The 20,955-nt window shown below is 37.2% G+C and overlaps 1 protein-coding gene across 1 annotated transcript in view; it reads left to right on the forward strand.

Moving 5' to 3' along the window:
• The first annotated feature begins 381 nt into the window (after window positions 1–381).
• The window catches only part of LOC131030853 (SNF1-related protein kinase regulatory subunit gamma-1), a 66,136-nt gene continuing 45,562 nt past the window's right edge, over window positions 382–20,955 (forward strand). Inside the window, exon 1 of the mRNA XM_057961786.2 lies at window positions 382–801. Coding sequence (XP_057817769.1) covers window positions 600–801 — 202 coding nt within the window. The 5' untranslated portion in view covers window positions 382–599. The remainder of the gene's footprint in view (window positions 802–20,955) is intronic.

Here is a 20,955-nt window from a genome sequence, read left to right on the forward strand (position 1 = left end):
ATATTGATGTAATGCATAACAAAACTCTTTATAAATATTAAAAATCAATTAAAATTTATTCTCTATACAACACTCTAAAACACAATTTGAAACTAAAAATAAATTTAATAATAAAAATCAAATCATATACAAAATTGTATCATAATTTTATACTAAAATATAATTAAATAATTTATAATTTAAATTTAAATTCTTAAAATACTGAAATAAATCAATTCAAATTTAAATCATTTCTAAATTTGACAGCACAAATCGAACACAAAAAATTGCCGGGTATACAATTTTTCCCACTTTAACTCTGTTTAATGTTTGTTCTAATCTAGTATTTCCTAAGAACAGCATTAACAAAGTAAACCATGGAATCAACATCCAAAATGATGAACCAAATCAAATTCCATATCAACTTCACACCTGTACGAGAAACAAAAATCACTGACCATATTCAAGATTTTCAGGGAGGCAAGAAGAGACACTTGTCATGGTTATGAACAAACTGGGTGTCCAGCACAGCACTATAAAATGCTGAGAAATCTCCATTTATATCTCCCATGCAGGCTTTGTATTGGAAATCTTAAAGAAAATTGTGCAGCTGTAGAAAGATGGATCACAGAGAGTTAAAGAAAGTATTGGATGAGTTAAGCGGAGGAATTGCAGACGAAAAAGAAGCCATTACTAGTACCTTGGAGGATGAAAAGAATGAAGAAGAAAGTGACAAACCTCCTTTGCATCCAAATGAGGCCCTCGAGCTCTTCTTAGACCGCATACCTCTCTCTTCCATTCCAGGCATTCACAACGCTACAGGTGCAATCTAATCCTTATCCCATGAACTTCGTATGATTTTCAATTTAATAGCTACACTCTTTTCCATATAATTTATAAAAATCTCTGAGGCCATATTTGGTTTCTCGCTGTTTTCCTCTATATTTCAAAGAAATTTTGATTGCCTGTATTCTCTATACTTTTGTCCTCGTCAGCCCTAGTGGTACAAAATAGCCCATTACCAAGAAAACAAGTCTCTCTGGCTATCTGCTGATTTGTCAGCAAAAAAATGTTTCTATATGCCTTGACCCAGGGTCGAAATAATCCAATTATCAAAACATTTGCTGTTAGAAGAATAGAATGCGGAGTAGCATTAGTAGTCCATGCGGTTAGCTGAATTCTTTATGTAGAAATTTCCAAATCAGGAAAGTAGGCCCTTTTGATTCTTGGGTGGCCAGAATATAGCTTATTGTGAAAAAGTAATGGCTAGACTAAGTTCTACTCCTGTGTCCTGCTTGCAGCAGAGGGATTTGCTACTTGACTTTCCTATTTAATGTATTGAACAATTGGTATGGGAGCACATATTTTGAAACTCAAAACAGTGAGCTTGTCAGGACATATTTTAAAACAGTATGAACCGGTAATTTGGTTTCTCTTTTGTCTGAGGGAAAGTCTGGCATATTAGAGAGTGATTGGACATTTCCGAGTCCCCGACTTATAGCTTGGACCCAATCAGTTGCATTTTGAGATGGAATCTTTAAAATGAGATATAGTTTACCAGCTAGGCCGGATTAGGGTTGTTTATGCCATTAATGTAAAGGACCTTAATTAGTCATCCAATTGTTTAATTGAGGGATTCATAGGGTTAAATAGGTTTAAAGTAGGTGGTAATTGTTGATGTGTTTTTTATGACACCTTGAACACATGATAAAATACTAAGTATTTTATCCTCTCTTGAACAAGGAAACCTCATATGCTAAACAATGTGATCAAATAAGGCAACACTAAGGTTTCTTTAGTCAGGTCTTGACGTGCAATTGGATAGTCTCAGTGAAATGATGTGATATTCTAGTATCACAAGGGGACTTATGCTTCTGCAAAACAGCTGTAACTTGCAAACTAACTTAACTCCTTAAACAAAGAAAGATCAAAAGGGTGAAGGGTTTAGAGAAACTAATCTATGTAATGTCCCTGCTAATTTCTGATATGAAATCCTAATATTTTTCACTTGGACATTTCATCAAGCACTTGGCTGTCATAGTTTAATCTGCTGATCTCAGTTTCAGTTTGACTTTAAGGATATTCCAAGGCAAATTCTACATGTAAGTTGGGCCACAACAATGATAGAATATCATAGAAATAACTTGGAACAACAACCACAATGAATTTGGGATAAACAAGGTTCATTATCAGACACAACTACTTGCTTTCATTTAATCAAATGGTTGGCATACATCCTCAGATTCCTGACCAAATAAAATACAGTCCTACAACTAATTCAATCCTCAAAACCTGCAAGTCTGAAACCTCCATGATCTGATATGAATAATCTTCTTTTAGCTCAAATAGGATGACTAGAGTATCCTCCTCTCAACTGCGAATTTGTCTTCAAAGAAGACTTCATAAATTAGGCACCGATGTAGATTCCGTCACGAACCTACTCCCAAGATGAAGAACTAGGGTTTCGTCCAGCCCTTCTACCAATCTACTGAAGGTTTGCATCCTCAGAGATTCAACCAATGCCACGCAATAGTCATGTCATCATAACCAAATCAATCTCCAATCTCCTTGATCATCCATCACCCTCTTCTATTTATCCTTTTCATAGCCCATCATGAGATTCTTTCTAGAAGAGGGTAGGTACACTTTATTATTTATTAAGTGACTTTAATTATTTTAATTTTATACTTTAGTCACTATTTAATTATATTAATTAAATATAAAGTCACTATTTTTAAATTATTTAATGACTTTATAAGAAATTAATTTAATTAATTTCTCCTTATTTCTCCACTTAGCCAAAAGGCTAAATCTTCATGAAAGGCTAGGAAAATTGGGGACATTACAATCCGCCCCTCTTGAAATTGCTTGACTCCAAGTAATCTCTACTGCTCAACAAAACATCCTGAAGAATCACGCTACCCGGATCCCAAATGAAAAACTGTGCAATGTTTCTGTCAACATGCAAAAGCTCCTGTAACATCAATTGTATCTGCTGAATCAGCTCGTCCACCTCATTATGTGCCACAGGAGTGCAAGCCTCAACCCTGACAATACCTGAATCCCAAACCAATCCATCAATCCTACCACATGTGATGAAAATGAAATGACTCCTCAAAATCATCATGAATCTCCCATCCTGGAAGGCTGACCAACAAGGAGATGTAGAAATAAACTCCCACATACCAATGAAACGACACAAACGGCCACCCAACATTGCTATGATAATTCAGATCAGCAATATGAATGATGTCACAAATGTCAACATACCAATGTAATCCAAAGAAATCCATCTCATACTCACTGCCCATCGAATAGATATGTCCCCACACACTCTTGTGCCAATGAACAGTTGATGTAGACCATGCCAAATCTGAAAAGGCATTGGAAAACAAAACATGACAGCCACTAACCCATGCATAATCAAGGAAAATTAAATCACCAATCAACAAATAGATAGCTTCTATCTCATATAAATCCAAAGAGGGATACAACTCTTGAGTAGCTGATCCACTATAAGTGTCATCACAAAAATAATCATCACCTTCAAAATTAGTCAAACTTCGTCTATCATAAATGTGTTGAAGATGGAGCTTGGTTTGTTGAGCTAACAACTTTGCTTGCTTTGCCCTTTCTAACCATCCATCAATCAACCTTTGGGACTGCTCCATATCAGCTGCTCCAAAGTGCCTGAAACTTATTCCAAAATGAGATGCATCTTCCAAATTTTCAACTTGTTTGTCCTTGCCTTCGAAATCTCCATATGATAATGTGGTTACCTCATGTTGAAATAAAGTATGACTGCTGTGATAAAAATCAGAATAGTCGTCATACCATTAGTACCATATTCACCCTTTCCAAGCACCTCTTCAATGTAAGCTTCATCCTCTTTACTTGTAGATTCATCTTCACCAATTCTTCCATGTGTAAGGTCTGCAACTTCGTGAGAAGTATAGAACATAATGCTGCTGTCCTCAAACAAATCCGTGATGATATCATACCATTGCAAAGTGTCTCCTCCATCAGTTGTAGTCAAAACACTAGTGGCTGCTCCACTAAGAAGAGGGTCAACATCTACCCAAGTCTGATAAAGAAAATAAGAATTCTCGTGATTTGTATTCATCCTTCCAAGCTCATCTCTAACTTCTAACTCTTGAGTATCATCTATAGATGATTCCAAGGTATCATCATTCTTATGATGAAGTGAAGAAACGTGTCTGCTATCATCAATACACCTGTCATATTCTTCAAGCTTCACAGGTACATCTCTCTTGGAATTTTCACCCTCAACACTAGCATTTGGTGAGCTAACACTTGGTGACTTGTCTTCACAAGTTCCTACATGTATATGTCTCATAAGAATGAGGAGGTAAACAGCTGATGTCCAAAATCAGAATTTTGCCCTTCTCCTCCTTGCTTCCTTTGGAAGAATCATCATTAATTGGCATCATAGAAGTGGCTGCTATTACCTCGTCATTTTCAGACATTTCCTCATCAATTGAAGACACATGAACTTCATTTTCTTTATCCATACATTTGTGATTCAACTCCCATGGACCTTTACAAGTGAAGCATAGACCTTGACTTCTCATTTCATTCCTGCTCATACTATGTTCCTGTCTAAATGTTTTCCCATGATCACTTGTAGGCTGAGAAATTTCCTTTCTTTTAGATTTCCCAAACATTCCTAGAAATCCCTGTTTTGTTTCCGGATCATTCATCAAAGCTTGCAAGTTCCTTATCAAATCAATAGTGGATTTGTCGAAAGCCATCTTTCCCTTTGTACTTCCCCAACAGGATGGCAGGAAACCACTCTGATACCATTGTAATGTCCCTGCTAATTTCTGATATGAAATCCTAATATTTTTCACTTGGACATTTCATCAAACACTTGGCTGTCATAGTTTAATCTGCTGATCTCAGTTTCAGTTTGACTTTAAGGATATTCCAAGGCAAATTCTACATGTAAGTTGGGCCACAACAATGATAGAATATCATAGAAATAACTTGGAACAACAACCACAATGAATTTGGGATAAACAAGGTTCATTATCAGACACAACTACTTGCTGTCATTTAATCAAATGGTTGGCATACATCCTCAAATTCCTAACCAAATAAAATACAGTCCTACAACTAATTCAATCCTCAAAACCTGCAAGTTTGAAACCTCCACGATCTGATATGAATAATCTTCTTTTAGCTCAAATAGGAAGACTAGAGTATCCTCCTCTCAATTGCAAATTTGTCTTCAAAGAAGACTTCATAAATTAGGCACCGATGTAGATTCTGTCACGAACCTACTCCCAAGATGAAGAACTAGGGTTTTGTCCAGCCCTTCTACCAATCTACTGAAGGTTTGCGTCCTCAGAGATTCAACCAATGCCACGCATCAGTCATGTCATCAAAATCAATCTCCAATCTCCTTGATCATCCATCACCCTCTTCTATTTATCCTTTTCATAACCCATCATGAGATTCCTTCTAGAAGAGGGTAGGTACACTTTATTATTTATTATTATTATTTAAGTGACTTTTTAATATTTTAATTTTAGTCACTTTTTAATTAAATTAATTAAATATAAAGTCACTTTTTAATTAAATTAATTAAATATAAAGTCATTTTAAAAAATTTTTTAATTTATTTTCAGACATTTCCCCATCAGTTGAAGACATATGAACTTCATTTTCTTTATCCATACATTTGTGACTCAGCTCCCACGAACCTTTACAAGAGAAGCATAGACCTTGTCTCCTCATTTCATTCCTGCTCATAGTATGCTCTTGTCTGAATGTTTTCCCATGATCACTTGTAGGTTGAGAAATTTCCTCCCTTTTCGATTTCCCAAACCTTCTTAGAAATCCCTGTTTCGTTTTCGGATCATTCATCAAAGCTTGCAAGTTCCTTATCAAATCAATAGTGGATTTGTCGAAATCCATCTTCTTTTTGTTCCTCCCCAACAGGATGGTAGGAAACCGCTTTGATACCACTGCAATGTCCTTGCTAAATTCTGATATGAAATCTTAATATTTTTCACTTAGACATTTCATCAAACACTTGGCTGACATAGTCTAGTCTGCTGATCTTAGTTTCAAGTTGATATCAGGGACATCTAATGCTGATTTCTTCATGTAAGGACATTCACAATGGAAGTATAATAACATAGAAATGTTTGGACAACAATCACAAATGTATTATGAAACAAATGAAGCTTATAATCAGACATATCTTATTGCTGTCATTTTGTCAAATGAATGATATGCAACCTCAGAAAATGATTATACAATATGCAGCCTCCGAGCTCCTTAACTTTATTAGATGCCAACCCAAAGTACCACTACAACTTTATCATATGGACTGATAACAAACTATGTCTCAGATTTTCTGAGGACATATGGTACTTACAGACTTAATGCATATCAACAGTAAATTACAAGAGATTGCAATGTCAAGAACCTGATATGATTTTGCCCAAGCAGGGTGATGAAGAAGCAATAATATCCAAGATGATGAGAGCCTCACTAGCCAGATTGATGCTCTCCAAGGTTCGGCCCTGCTGCTGCCAATGATTGGACTGAGAACCGGATGTAATCTACATACCAATGACCAAACTCTACTCCAAATTGATCGATGCTAATGCTGGGTGAAAGCGCCTTATGGAAATGTGAGATTCAATGCCCAATTAGGAGGATAGGATCCAAATCGAGGGTCTTAATGCCACAGACCTGTTTACAAACCCCAAACTGTCACCTAAAATGTGATACAAAATGCCAAGGAAGAGTCGCCTCAACCTCCCATTGATATCGCAGTCATTCAATATGAAAATCGTGGGGGAAGAAGAAGTCTGCAACCAAGGTGACAGCAACCACATAATAGTTTGATCTGCCCTCAAACAATAACAAATAAAATCGCCTTCTTGCTAAGATCAAATCGCTGACCCCCAATGTAGAAAATTAGCATCCAACAAGCCTCAATGGTAAAATTGTGGTTTATGATAATTCTGAAGCAACTCACCAACTGATATAACTGATATAAATTCTCCTTAAGCTCAAGTGAAAGGTCTGATTGTCCTTCCCAATCACCATAACCTGTTATGCACAATGTGGAAAACTGAATATCTCCCACTCCCAAATGAAGAACTAGGGTTTTGTCCAGCCCTTCTAACAAATCTGCTGAAGGTTTACGTCCTTAGAGATTCCACCAATGCCACGCATCAGTCATTTCATCATATCCAAATCTCCAACCTCCTTGATCATCTATCACCCTCTTCTATTTATCCTTTTCATAACCCATCATGAGATTCCTTCTAGAAGAGGGTAGGTACACTTTATTATTTATTAAGTGACTTTAATTATTTTAATTTTATACTTAGTCACTATTTAATTAAATTAATTAAATATAAAGTCACTTTTTAATTTTTAATTTATTTAATGATTTTATAATTAATTTCTTTTTATTTCTCCACTTAGCCAAAAGGCTAAATCTTCATGAAAGGCTAGGAAAAATGGGGACATTACAATTTAAGACCTGAGAACAATAATAACAATGGATAATGCTTGGATAGATGAATGGCTAATGGAACTACTTTCTATTTGACCAGAGATTGCTCACAACACCATAGAAAGAGTGCAATCTTCTAACGTAGTGTTGACGTGTATTTTATACACCATCATACACAGAATAAAATACCAATAGGCATCTTATCCTCTCTTGAGAAAATAGTCTCTAACTGCTGAAGATTCGCGTAAAGGATCAGTTAGGAAGACTCCAAGGTTCTGTTAGTAGGGTCTCTACGTGTGGACAAGCTTCCAGCGGTATGATGTGATTTGCTGTTTCCTCCAAGGGGCCTTACGTATTCCGAAAGTTCAAGATTTTACTAAAACTAAAGAAACTTTTCAAAAATAACAAAAGAGTAGGGTTTTTAAGAAGTCTAATCTAATCTAACCCTATGAATGACTTAGTATGGACAAGACTTGGCAAGATTCAACCAACTTCAATTTTGCCATAAGATAACAACTCAATTGAAATTAGTGCGATCTTCTAAGGTAATAAAATGATATTCAATGCATCAAAGATCATGGACACTACCACGAAGGTACATATTCAAGATACAATAATGATTGAAGATTAAGGGATTCAAGGTATTCTCCAGTTGACCACGCAAGGCGTTCCTACAATCAGCAAGAAGCTAGTGGTTTGGATTACGAATCCTACCAAAGATCAAGTCTCACACTATGTCCTTCAAATTAACACACTACTTTGATTGAGTATGATTCAAGTAAATCAAACAACCATGAAGATAACTTAAGAAAGTTGCAACAAAACACCATAACTTCAATATTTCATTGATTTCCAAATCATCATGTACAACAATTGCTTGAATTCCTCTCTTCAAAACTCAATCTTGCTACAAAATAAAATTGCTTCTAACTCTAATCTCTCTAATCTCTATTCTCTCTTACATCAACTATTGACTATTACACTATTATCAAATGAAATGAAAAATGGGGGTATAAATAGCATCCCCAATTACAATGAAAGGTCCAGATTGAAAGTAGATCAACGGTCAAGATCATGACACCCAAACCCTAATTAGGGTTTGTTACAAATGGCCTCCTTTTTACTGAACAATATTAAATGCATAGCCAAATATTAAATTTGGCACAAAAACCTAGGAGGCATAAACCAATGACAAATAAGATGTCATGTCATCTGTAACAACCTTTCATCTAGAACCTTATTCCCTTTCCAATGTTCTTTTTTGGCATATGCAATGAATCTTGATACGATTCCTTCGATTTCTGCAATTGGAATCTCGGGAAGATTCTTCATACTCTCTTCCAAGTGGATGACCTGATCAAATGCATCTAGAAGAGCTGCGTCCTAAGTAGGTTCAAGTTCCTTCGTTCTTTCAATCAGGAGCATGGTGGCAAACATCTGATCATATTGCTCATCTGTAACATTTGCGTCCTTGCAAAAGATGACCTTGATTCTATCCTCTAGTTCTTGCATATCCACGTCTGTCTCGACCTCGATCCTTCTGCCAAGAATGGTACGAAGTACCTCAAATACTCTGTCCTGGATCGGATTGATCACCTCCTCAACTTGGCCACATCTAACACTGACGTCTTCGAAGAAAACATTCTTCATATGGAGTAAGGTTGACCACTGAAACAAACTGTGAGATTCCCCATCCAAGATCTTCTCTTGCGCTAAAACTTTCCTTGATGTGTGTCTAATTACCTTCAAGACAGGAATGACGACATCTTTGGTATGGGCAAATGCAACTACTGTTATCATCAAATTGTGGATTATCTCAAGAACTTGGATAGCTTGATGAATAGTCTTCATCATCCTTGTTACAAATTCTATGGCCACTGTATGAGATCTATCCATCCAATTACTTGTACGTTGGACCATGTTCCTGAATCTTTCTGCTTCATTGATTGATTGAAGTGGAAGTGCTTGCACTGGTGATCTAGCTGGATCCTGACGTTCCAAAGGTTCATTGATGTGACTGAAATATGCCCTCCATGCACCGACCTCTCTCTCAAGCTTTCTGTTCTTCTCCATTTCTTCTCTAAGCTTGTCCTTCAATGCCTCAAATGAATCGGTGGCATCATCTAAAGTCTGCTCTGCTGTAGATGGTCCTAGCTCAAATGTCTGTATATCATATTCCTCTGCTAGGATCTCACCTTCATATTTGTCTGCTGCCGGTGTAGCTATCTGTAGTTTTCTGGATCCAGTCTCATCTCGAATCATCCTAGACATCTTGGTAGCCTTTCTCTTCTCTGTTACTTCCTGGGAATGTCCAACAAGGCTCTCTAAATCAATTGCACTGTCCTCGTCCTCTACTACGATCACCTTAGTTAATCTTTCCTTCAACCAATCTGGGATAATCGATCTTGTTTCTTGAACTTGAATCTCTTTATGCACTATTTCTTCTTGTCTGGGAGGAGATGATATTTCATTGTCTTCTTTATCTTCATCTAAATCATAATCTTGAAGAGATCCATTTGGTGAACCATGCTGTGCCTGTCCTTCTTCTTGCCTGTCATTCTGTACCATAGACTCCATGGATTCTTCCACTTGAATTGTTCTCTTCTCAGGTCTAGAAGAAGTACCGGATGATCGATCTTTGTTAGCCTCTTGTTTCCTCTTGGAAGACTCTTTCTTTTCTGACCTTTCTTTTCTCTTCGAACCCCTTGGATGGAGATTGCCCTCACTGGCACATCGAAGGTTACCTTCTCCTGAATTTCTAGGATTAGGATTGCCTTCACTCACACTAGCTCCACCTTCGGCTAGTTTCTCTTCCAAAGTGAAAGACATAGCTATGCCTTGTTCTCTCAACTTCTGATGCTGTACGTCAACCCATCTGCGAGTACAAGACAAGACTGGTGCCATCAAAGTATCTAGATCCATAACCTCGGGCTCATTCCAATCTAACCTTATTGTTTTGCTTTCTCGATCATAGGAAGACTGGATATGCCTGCCACTGTCCTGAGCTTGGTCGGCCACTCTGTAAATCCTGCATTTCCTGATGAAATCCAAAGGCAATCTCGAATGCATTTTTCGTTTCACTTCAAAATCATCTAGGAGGTTCATCATAAAATCTTCAATTTGGTACTCATGTCTAAATTTCCTACCGACTGTCTCCTCTAAATGTCCATGTGGATCAAAGCTTTCTCTCAAAGCAAAAGATGAAAAAGCATACAAGGCTAACTCCTTCTCTGCGTCATCCATAGCTAAAGCATTAGGACATACCTCAACTGAATTGCCCAAAATAATGGGTACTGGAACTCCATTCTGATGTCTGTGTCTAAATGCCTTCACATATGCTGCCAACTGTCTCGTTACTTCAAGTAACACAATTCTGTCTGTCGGATATCTCGGCAACATGTATGGAGGTAAAGGACATCCATGTACTCTAATATAAGTGAACTTGGGAAACTGAATGAACCAAGCACCGTACCTCTTTATGAATTCCTGTGCATCCTGAGATAATCTGTTGTGAATCCCACCTTGCAACGTCCTTGTGATGTTCATCGTGAAGGTATCATTAACTAACTTGTAGTTACTTCCTGGCAGATGATGCAAGTAGGCATAGGAATCACAAGCTCTGACCTCGCCGGGTCCTCTTCCAATCACTCCTCTGTGAGGTAGTCCTGCGTACTCAACACTCCTGATCAAGGCATAAATGACATATGAACTCATGTGGAAGGACTTAGTAGCCTTGAGTCTCCTCAACTGTACGTCCAAGCAATGGCTAATCATCCTAGCCCAATGTATGGTACCTTTCCCTTGAACAATCACCTGGATGAAGTAAAACATCCACTTCTCAAAATAGAAGGCATGAGGGGCTCCTGTAACTCGGTTGAGCATGGTAATCAAATCTCTGTACTCCTCCTGGAAATCAATCCTGTGCGGTGTGTTCGGGACCTTGCTTAGACGGGGACGGCTTTTGAGTAGCCAGTTCTTGTTGATTATGCTTAGACAAGCATCTGGATCATCTTCGTACATTGACCTGGCTCCTTCTATGCTCTTGTATATCATGTCCCTGTGCTCGGGAAGATGGAAAGCTTCACTTATAGCTTCCTCTGAAAGGTACGCCAAAGTGTTTCCCTCATTGGACACGATCGTTCTGGACTGTGGATTATAGTGACGAGCACACTCGATCATCAACTCATGGCACTAAACAGCTGGAGGAAAGCCGGCCGCCTTAATGATGCCACTTTCAATTATCCTCTAGGCGACAGGTGATGGCTTACCAATGTAAGGGACATCTCGAAACTTTTTCGTGCTGAAGTTACCCAAGTTAGTATCTCCATGTTGCTCCACTTCGACACGATCTTGGTCTCCACTTCTTCGGTCTTCTGATCTTCTTTCATGAGAGCAAAACGACTGGTGGATGCTCCCGCCTTCGGGGTTGCCATATCTACACAACATTTCATAATGAGAAGCTAGATTTTGCAATAAATAACATAGATTAGAGAATAAATTTTAGGAAACTTCATGATAAGTCTTTGAGTTATCATTTCCTAAAATAAAACGATTGAGCTAGGAATTCAAAATTCAAAATTCAAAATCTAGGCTATGACGATCAACTAATAAAACAATAAAATCAAATCGCCATACCTCAGATCGAGAGCTAACTCTAGAATGCAAAATAAAAAGGATTCGCCTAGGCAAAATTGACGTATAAATAGTCTTCAACGTGATCTCTCCTTTAAAATATCAATTTCACCACCTTTTGATATGTCCTCGATGTGATCTTCAAATCAACGTTCCTCTTATCAAGTTCGCCACCCTTCAAGCTTTTGACGTGATCTCCAATGGATTTGACAAGTTCGCACAAATGGAAACTTGGACTCGCACCACTTTGGATAGTAGTTCGCACTTCTTCCTTTGATCGCATATGAGATGGAAAAATGATAATGTGAAAATAATGATTTTCACCTCCCCTTTATAGCGCTCACCTCTTACCACCATATAGGCCAACTTTGGTAAAATAAAGCAATTTTTAAACGATTTTTTAATAAGTAATAAAGGCCGACCTCCATATCTTAGCGCTCTTTTGATTTTCTAATTAATAATTAATTAAATGCCTTTGTTTTTTAAATTATCAAATTCGATTTTTTAAAGGCAAAATAATTAATAAATGTTAAGCGCAACATTTAAATGCTAATTTATTGAATTTCAAAAATTATCGAATTTTAGCATTTAAAATAAATTCAAAAATACTTGCTTTGGGCGCCAAAACTTAAAAAAAATGGGAAGATTCAAACCTCATCGCCCTGGTCCCTGATTGAGGGACAGGAGCGATTCATCACTTTTGTTTTGATTCTTGCAATTTTTACGTCCCAAGTCTTCATCTCTACGTTGGATTTGGCATGTTCGTTGAGTCCTTCGAGCTAGATCGACTTGCATGTGTGAATGAGTGCCTTAGGATGTATTATCGCCCTGGTCCCTTGGAGAGGGACAAGAGCGATCCTTATAATTTCTCCTTAATCTTTGTGACTTCGAACTTTAATCTTTGTTGTGATGGACAAACAATGCTATTCTTCCGTTCCCCTTTCGCTCCACTTGAATTCTACAAGGCGTTTAGACATTGAAAGGATCATCGCCCTTGTCCCTTGGAGAGGGACAGGAGCGATCCATGTGTCTTGGCTCAAATTACTTCGTTCTTGATCTTAACTCCACATTCATCATCTTCCTAATAGCATCTTTGACGTTGCCTATCCTTGCCTTGTCATGATTTTGATGGAACATGAAAGATTTTATGCAAATCGCTCTGGTCTCTTCCTGAGGGACAGGAGCGATATGAGTTCCTTGGCTTAATTGATAACATTTTGATGTTTGGAACTTTTGTAAATCACCTTCAAATGACACCTTAGACCTTGTGTAATCCCGAAAAACCTTGACTTGGCATGAATTTGAAGAAAAATGAAGGATCCTAAGCAAATCGCCCTGGTCCCTTGGAGAGGGACAGGAGCGATATAGCCTCTGTGTTCACTTTGATGATCATTTTACGTTTGAAGTCTTTGTATATCACCTTCTAATCATGCCTTGGACCTCTTACGACCTTGCAAAACCTTGACCCCACGTGATTTTTGCATGAATTGGCCAATATAATAAACATCGCTCTGGTCCCTTGGAGAGGGACAGGAGTGAACTTCAACACTTTGAGCTTATGCTTGCGTTCTCCAACTTGTAATTGCTATCATCATGTAAAACGTAGTCCTTTTGATCCCTTTGGTCGCTTGACACTTGCTTAACTTTTGAAATCTATGCCTTTATGGAAATATCGCTCTGGTCCCTTCCTGAGGGACAGGAGCGAATTAGATGTCTTGGTGAGGTTCCTTCAATATTGGCAACTTTGGATACTTCGTGCTTGATTGAAATGTCTTGAAATGTCCTTGCCACCTTGTTCTCCGTCTTGGAATGTCTTGAACTTGAATAAGAAGTAATATACTCATTACATCGCCCTGGTCCCTTGGAGAGGGACAGGAGCGATCTTGCTCTTGTAGGCTTCACTTTACTTCATATCCTTCAAAAATTATATTCAACGGATTCGCAATGTTCCATTCCATTCATCCATGCCTTGAGACCCTTTCAAACTTGGCAAGAAAATCATCTAAAACAAAAATCGCTCTGGTCCCTTCCTGAGGGACAGGAGCGAACTAGGCATTTGAGGTCCCTTGTTGACATTTGGTAATCTTCAATTTATCTTCAATGAGTTCATTTCACCCTGTTTCTTGCCTTCAAACTTATAACTTGCTTGATTTTCGTCCAGAACATGCCCTATGAAGAATATCGCTCTGGTCCCTGGGAGAGGGACGGGAGTTACAATGTACTTCGCCCTGGTCCCTTCCTGAGGGACAGGAGCGATTTTGGCATTTTGGACCATTTTTCTTCATGTTTGCACTTCAAGTTATATTCATTTGATAAAACATATCTCCTTGGACCTTTTCGAATCGTCAAGTCATCAAAGTCCTGCAAGGACAAAGCAATATTCGATTTGTAGCTCCGGTCCTTCACTGAGGGACAGGAGCGATTTTGCTCCTATAGGCCAAAATAACATGATTTTACACATTTTATCACTTCACAAGGCGAAAACAAATCATTTACAATGCCCGGGATCAAAAATCAAAAAACTCAAAATTTGGTCAAAATTGGTCAATTGGTCAAAATTCACATTCCATCATCAACACTTAGACAAATTTAAGCTCTGCACTCAAAATTCCAATTGAAAATAGACCATTCTGGCGAATTCATTTCATTCAAAATTTGCATCCTACGAAAGGAAGCTCAAAAAGCTCTCAAAACCGACTGGATTCTGGTCTGAAAAGACGGTAACTAAAACCCTAAGGCTTGACCCTAAATCCAGACAACTGACTGACTAACAAAACCCTAAAAACGAAGCGAAAAACGAGCAAAGGAACGAGCAAAAAGAGGGGGTCCCCATTCGCAATGGGGCGATGTGTGAAATGGTCACAACAGGTAGTGAAAGATTTTTCATATTGCAAACATTCATTCAAATACTCTGCCGGGGCAATCCAAATGAAACATTCACAATCGAACTATTACCAATTATGAGGTTCAAACTAACCATGCATTGCAATTTGCAATCAACAAATTACAAATGTTACGAACACCAAGGAATTCATCAAATAGCTTCACATGTATCCACCATAACCAATGAACTTCAACTAAATATGACAAGTAGAAAGAAACCATGCAAAATGTAGAAACAAGACACAAATCCACCATATCTTCAATGAAAGTTATGTACTAATTTCAACACAATCTTGGCAACAATCTTTGTCTTCCTCCTCTTACTCTACTTGCTAACTACTACTATTATCTAATTATCAACTCTTCTTAACCCTTACAAATGAGAAGGCAAAGCCTTTTGTAGACATTCCAATTACAATTCAAGGGGCTAGATTGATTCTAAATCAATGCCCAAGATTTGGACAACAAAACCCTAATGTGGGGTAGTTGTAACCAAAGTTTTAAAACTTGGACTCGCCACGGACTCGGCACACCAAAAATTCGGACTCGGACTCGGACTCGGACTCGTGAAAGACTTGCGAAAGACTCGGCAAAAAAAAACCCGTAGGTTTACAAAAAAAACATAAAGAAATTAATGCATTTAGAGAACATAAGAGCCATAATTGAAACATTACACATGTCATATGATCTACAAACACGCAATATTTGAAATTTCATTATTCATACTCATAGTTTCAACTCTAAAATGTATAATAGCAGCATAAGTTTATAAATGTTTACAAAATTACATATAATGATATGTCCAACTCCAAATGTGAAAAACAACAATGAGCAAACTAAAGAGAAGACTACATCTTCCTCTTTGTATTTCTCCTCCTTCACACCCTACAAACCTGTCATAACCAAGCAAGAATGCCAAATGAGGGCAAAAAAATTAAAAAAACTCACTTTTATAGTTTGCATGACATTTTTTCTGGGTCGCGCGAGTCCATCTGAAAGACTCACGAGTCCATGCAAAAGACTTGCGCAAGTCCTTGCAAAAGACTCATGAGTCTTTCAGATGGACTTGCTAGGACTCGCCTCGCGAGTCCTTGGCGAGTCGACTCGTGGCTCCCATGGACTTGCGAGTCCGTGGTGAGTCCACGAGTCTTAAAACATTGGTTGTAACTACCTTCACTTACATTTAATATTTGACCAATGATATGATTACACAACTTTGGACGCGTCCTTCCTTTGAATGTGGACCAATGAGAGATGAGGTAAGGTATAATAAATAATATTCAAATCTGACTCCAAATGTCACTTGATTCTCTTGGAATGAGTCGGGCTCAATGCATTTGGACATGTTGACATGGCATCACTAGATTGGTTCATGATGAATGGGTGCCACCTTAGTGTAGATATCTCTTGATATTCAACATCATCCATCCCTTTTGACGAATTGTGATGGTTCATATTCCTAAATTGCATCATCTTGATGATCAAGTTTTTATTTTTTTACTAACTCTTCTGAAACTATCATTCATCCTTGATCATGCTTCACTTTTCCATCTTCATGTTTGGGATATGTCTTCTTGTGGTTCCTTCATTCCTCATTGTTATCCTAATCCTTGGAATCTTGAAATTCCATCTACCTCCTGAATGCAATGATGAGTTCCTTCCCTTGATCTTGAATTTCCAAAGGAAATCCAAGGTTGTTGTAGAGCAATCCTCTTGAATGTCTTGATGTCTTTGTAGGGCCTTTGGGGTCCTCAAATTGTTTATGTCTTCATTTGCATTGTTGTATGCATGACTTGATCTTCTTGTTGTAGATGCAGCCTCCATGTTGCATCTTGGATATTGAAAATCCTTGGCCTCGAAAGTCCTTGCCATAGTTGAGTCCTTCATCATGGAGCAATCTTCCATGTTGCGGTGTTCCTTCTTGTGTCCTTGGATGTTTTGATATCTTCGATGTTGATCCTCTTCATGTTGCAATTGAGCCTTCATGTTGTGATGTAAACCTTCTTTGTCATTTTCCTTGAAATTCTTGAGCTTGTCTTTCATCTCCATCCATTTCTTTGCATGACCTTGTTGAGTCCTTCAGACAACTATTCATAAAGTGCTTAACAGAAGATCATAGAATCACATAGGCAGAAACATATGTCTTTTATTGCATTCCAGAAACTCAGTACATCATCATTATTTTTGTCGGGTTCCCTTACATGGCAATATACACTACTTGGTTGTTGGCTGAGGTACCAACCGTCATAATTGACACTAACTCCTACAGGAACCCATACAAAACAAAATATTATAAAAACATAACAAAAATGTATTATTCTATTTTCCGCCTAACAATCATACTATCAAATGTATTTAGTTGTACAATTTTGTATTTTTCTTCAAATTTTTTGTATATAGGTATATTAGTATATTTTTATATATGTATATATACATCTACGGATGTACCCAAGGGCAAATTTTTTTTACCCGTACCCACGTACCGGTTCTCGTACCCGTACCCATACCCATGCCCATATCCATACTGGCAACTTCGGTTCAAGGTATGAATTGTGGATTTTAAAGATAGTCAAAGCTTGTCAAAGGAAATTGTGCATATCTCCACATACCATGAGCATTAACTATATCATTTGTCGTTATGGTATTCTCTTCATGTTGTGTAATTCTGGAGAGTTTCTCCTCTATTTTGTAGTGTGTGAGTGCTCTGTTTTTCTGTTTTGATTGAAGGGAGTATATGATGCAGGAGTAATTTATAAGATCCACAATAAAAATAAAGCAGAAAGTAAATAATAATGCATGAAAACACAATTTTAGAAGACTAGATTCATATTCACAAGGTTGCATCCATTATGTTTTGGAAGACATAAAATCCCCTTGATATGCCAAGATTTCATTCCCTTTCACCCATGTGATAATGTGGCCTTCAACCATTCTTTCAATTGTCATGCAATGTACTTTTAGTAACAAAAGATGGATTTGATGCTTCACATCTGTATGCAGTAGATTATGAATTTTTTGGGCTTTTAAAACCTTAATTATGTTTTGCTGGTGCTCCAGTTATCTGTTTTCGGCTGCAGGGTTATCTCTTTGTAGTTTTTTGAGATTGCAGTGCTTTTACCATTTATAATCTGCATAAGCTTAAATTTCAATTGTTAATCATCATACTTATTCAATATCATTAATCAAGAACTTTTTGGTTTCTCTCTAAATACTTATTTTTTCTTCTTCTTGGCAAAGGTGGTGTCAAATTTATGCAATGAGGTCAAGTTCATGACACCAACAATCAAGGAGTGGTTTGGGTCAGAAAAGGATTTGATGTAGGGAAATGTGTAACATATGAAACTTTAGAAAGTTTTCCCATTGAGGTTGAACCTATCAGTGAGTAGCCTTAAACGTTGAGGACGCATAGGTTGTTGATGTCATTCTCACTGGCACTATCAAACCACATATTCGTGTGAAATTATTAAGGATGTTAAAAAGGTGGAAGAATTATCACAAAAATTCAGGCCATACTATTCTAAGAAGAACAATTTGTAACTGATGATTTTTAAGAAGAATTAAAGTCTTGTAACAAATAATACTCTTGAACTGTCAACTTTGTTGCAACCAAAACTCATCAAAAGATATGATGAAATGGGCATTGCCCATTTTGGATTGAGAAATTTCAAATTTGTGCTGGTAGGAGTGGTAGAGTTTATGAAAGTGCACTTTGGGATTTTAGAAATATAGGATTATTAACATAAGCAGGATGTGAAGGTGAATGCTAAAAGGAATTTGAGAAGCCCCACACTCAGAACTCAAGTGTTTGTCAAAAATTTAGGTCTCTTGCATATTGAAGAGGGTGCTGCATCTAACCTGAGCTAGGCAGTCACAGAATGCTTTGTGGTGTAGCTAAATTTCTGAAGTTCTTCACATCTTTCCTTGACATAAAAGGTTGCAATACAATGTTTTACTTGGTTGGTTTGAGTTTGAAACAATAACATAAATGATAATAAACATGGTTCATATTTTGAGAATCAAGGAGCCCATTCACCTGGCGTTCAGTTAACACTCTAAGTTGATCATTCTGCGTAAGTGAAAATTGATCAGGTAAGTATCTGATGAATAGTAGTTTTGAGGTACGGTAGGTTTGTCAGTACTTGTGTCTATATGATATTTCTAGTATCTGAGTTAGTTGAGCACACAGGCTATCCCATCAACTTGGCTATTTCAATGATCTATTAATCAACCCAGATCTATATTTCCTCTTGCGCTGTTCCCATTTTCTATGCTACTGAAAATAACAATCTGGGACTGCAAAATGATGTTAGTACAGCTGTGTTGCTTTCTTCTACAACATAAATCCATTGTGAAATTGTGTACATGCTCACATACATTGTTTACACTGCCCACATATCCAATTTCATTCTCCTATTCTATTACCAACAAGTGACTTTTCTTTGTTCAATGAGATCAATAGTTCAACAAAAAGTGTGCTGATTCTTCAACTTATATGAGATTAAATTCAACATCTATTTGCTACTAGTAACAAGTACTTTTTTTTATCATCGACTGGCAATATAAATTAAATGCTTTCTTAAGTTAGAGAATTAATTGTTTGATATGAAATTAAGCAAGCAAAGTAATCAAACACTCATGAAAAAGTAAATGAGCATGTGGATGTACCCTGGAGAAACCCAGTGTGGAAAAACTCCTGTAGAGTCAAGTCATACTTCCTCACCTCGACTGGGTCATTTTGTGAGTTTTAACAAGCCTGTTGCTCAGATTGAGCTTCCAAATGCATTGTAGCTTTTGCTAGCATCTCTATAATAAACTTCTAGCTTGCCTTTTTGTGAACTTGTTTATTTGATATGCTTGACTCTTGCAGTCATCTTCTACCCCAAGAAATATGAAGTAGATTTTAAACTCCTTTTTCCAATGCCTATACAGGATTTCCAAGGGGTATGTTTATTTATTATTTTTGTATATGTGCAACTAAGTCATACCTGCTTTGTATGTTCCTGCTGTACAAAGCTGGATCCATCTCACAGGACTGATTTTTCAGTTGATGTTCACCATAGATGTTGACATCCACTCCAATGCAACTGTTGCTCTGTTCTGCTTCAAACTCCACATCTCTGCCTTGCATAATGCTGTCTTATTGAGGTTTAAAGAATGTCTCAAACTCTTCTTTAGTTGCACAGATTAATAAGTACAGCCTACAATCTGAATCAATCAAATTACGATAATTTTCAAGATCCAATTTGGATTAACAAGTGTTGTTGATTTCAAAAGGTTGATCAGCATTTGTAATCAGTTACAACCAGTTAATATTCAACAAGGGGAAATCTTAATTGTCTTTCTTAGATTGCAGTAAGTATAATTTTTTCACAAATTTAGGGCCACAATTCATTGCAAAAGCACTAGAGTTATTTTCTTAATGGACAGTTGTATTAGAAATGAAGCATTCAAAAGAGTGATATAATTTGACATATGAATATGGCCTGCTCCAACTTCTCTCTTGTTTTGATTTGTAGAAGGCATTAGTTTTGCAAGAGGCCATGACTAATTCATGCTTATATTTGAATATGATGAAGAAATGCAATATATGTGGACTGTACTAATTTCAAGTGCCTACACCACAGAATATTTTGGAAAAATGGAGTTAATTACTAGAAATCTGAAGTATTATCCTATGACATATCAATGAATTGCTTGACCGATAACATAAGGTTATTGTTTTCAATATGAATGCTGAAAGAAACAGTGTGGTTGATATGAAAGAACAATGATGCTCACAGTTGACAGTGAAATACCATCTTCGATGAAACACCTAAATTAGAATTCCGGAGAAAAACTTACCGTCTATATTGGTTCATCAGGCATATTCTTTACTAATCTGTAAGGGGAGTCAAGTATTAAATAAAGAAACAATAATCCTATTAGTCTTACTAATTTGCTGAATTGGCATCAGGAATAGG

Source organism: Cryptomeria japonica, chromosome 4, assembly GCF_030272615.1.
Source record: "Cryptomeria japonica chromosome 4, Sugi_1.0, whole genome shotgun sequence".
Taxonomy (NCBI): Eukaryota; Viridiplantae; Streptophyta; class Pinopsida; order Cupressales; family Cupressaceae; genus Cryptomeria; species Cryptomeria japonica.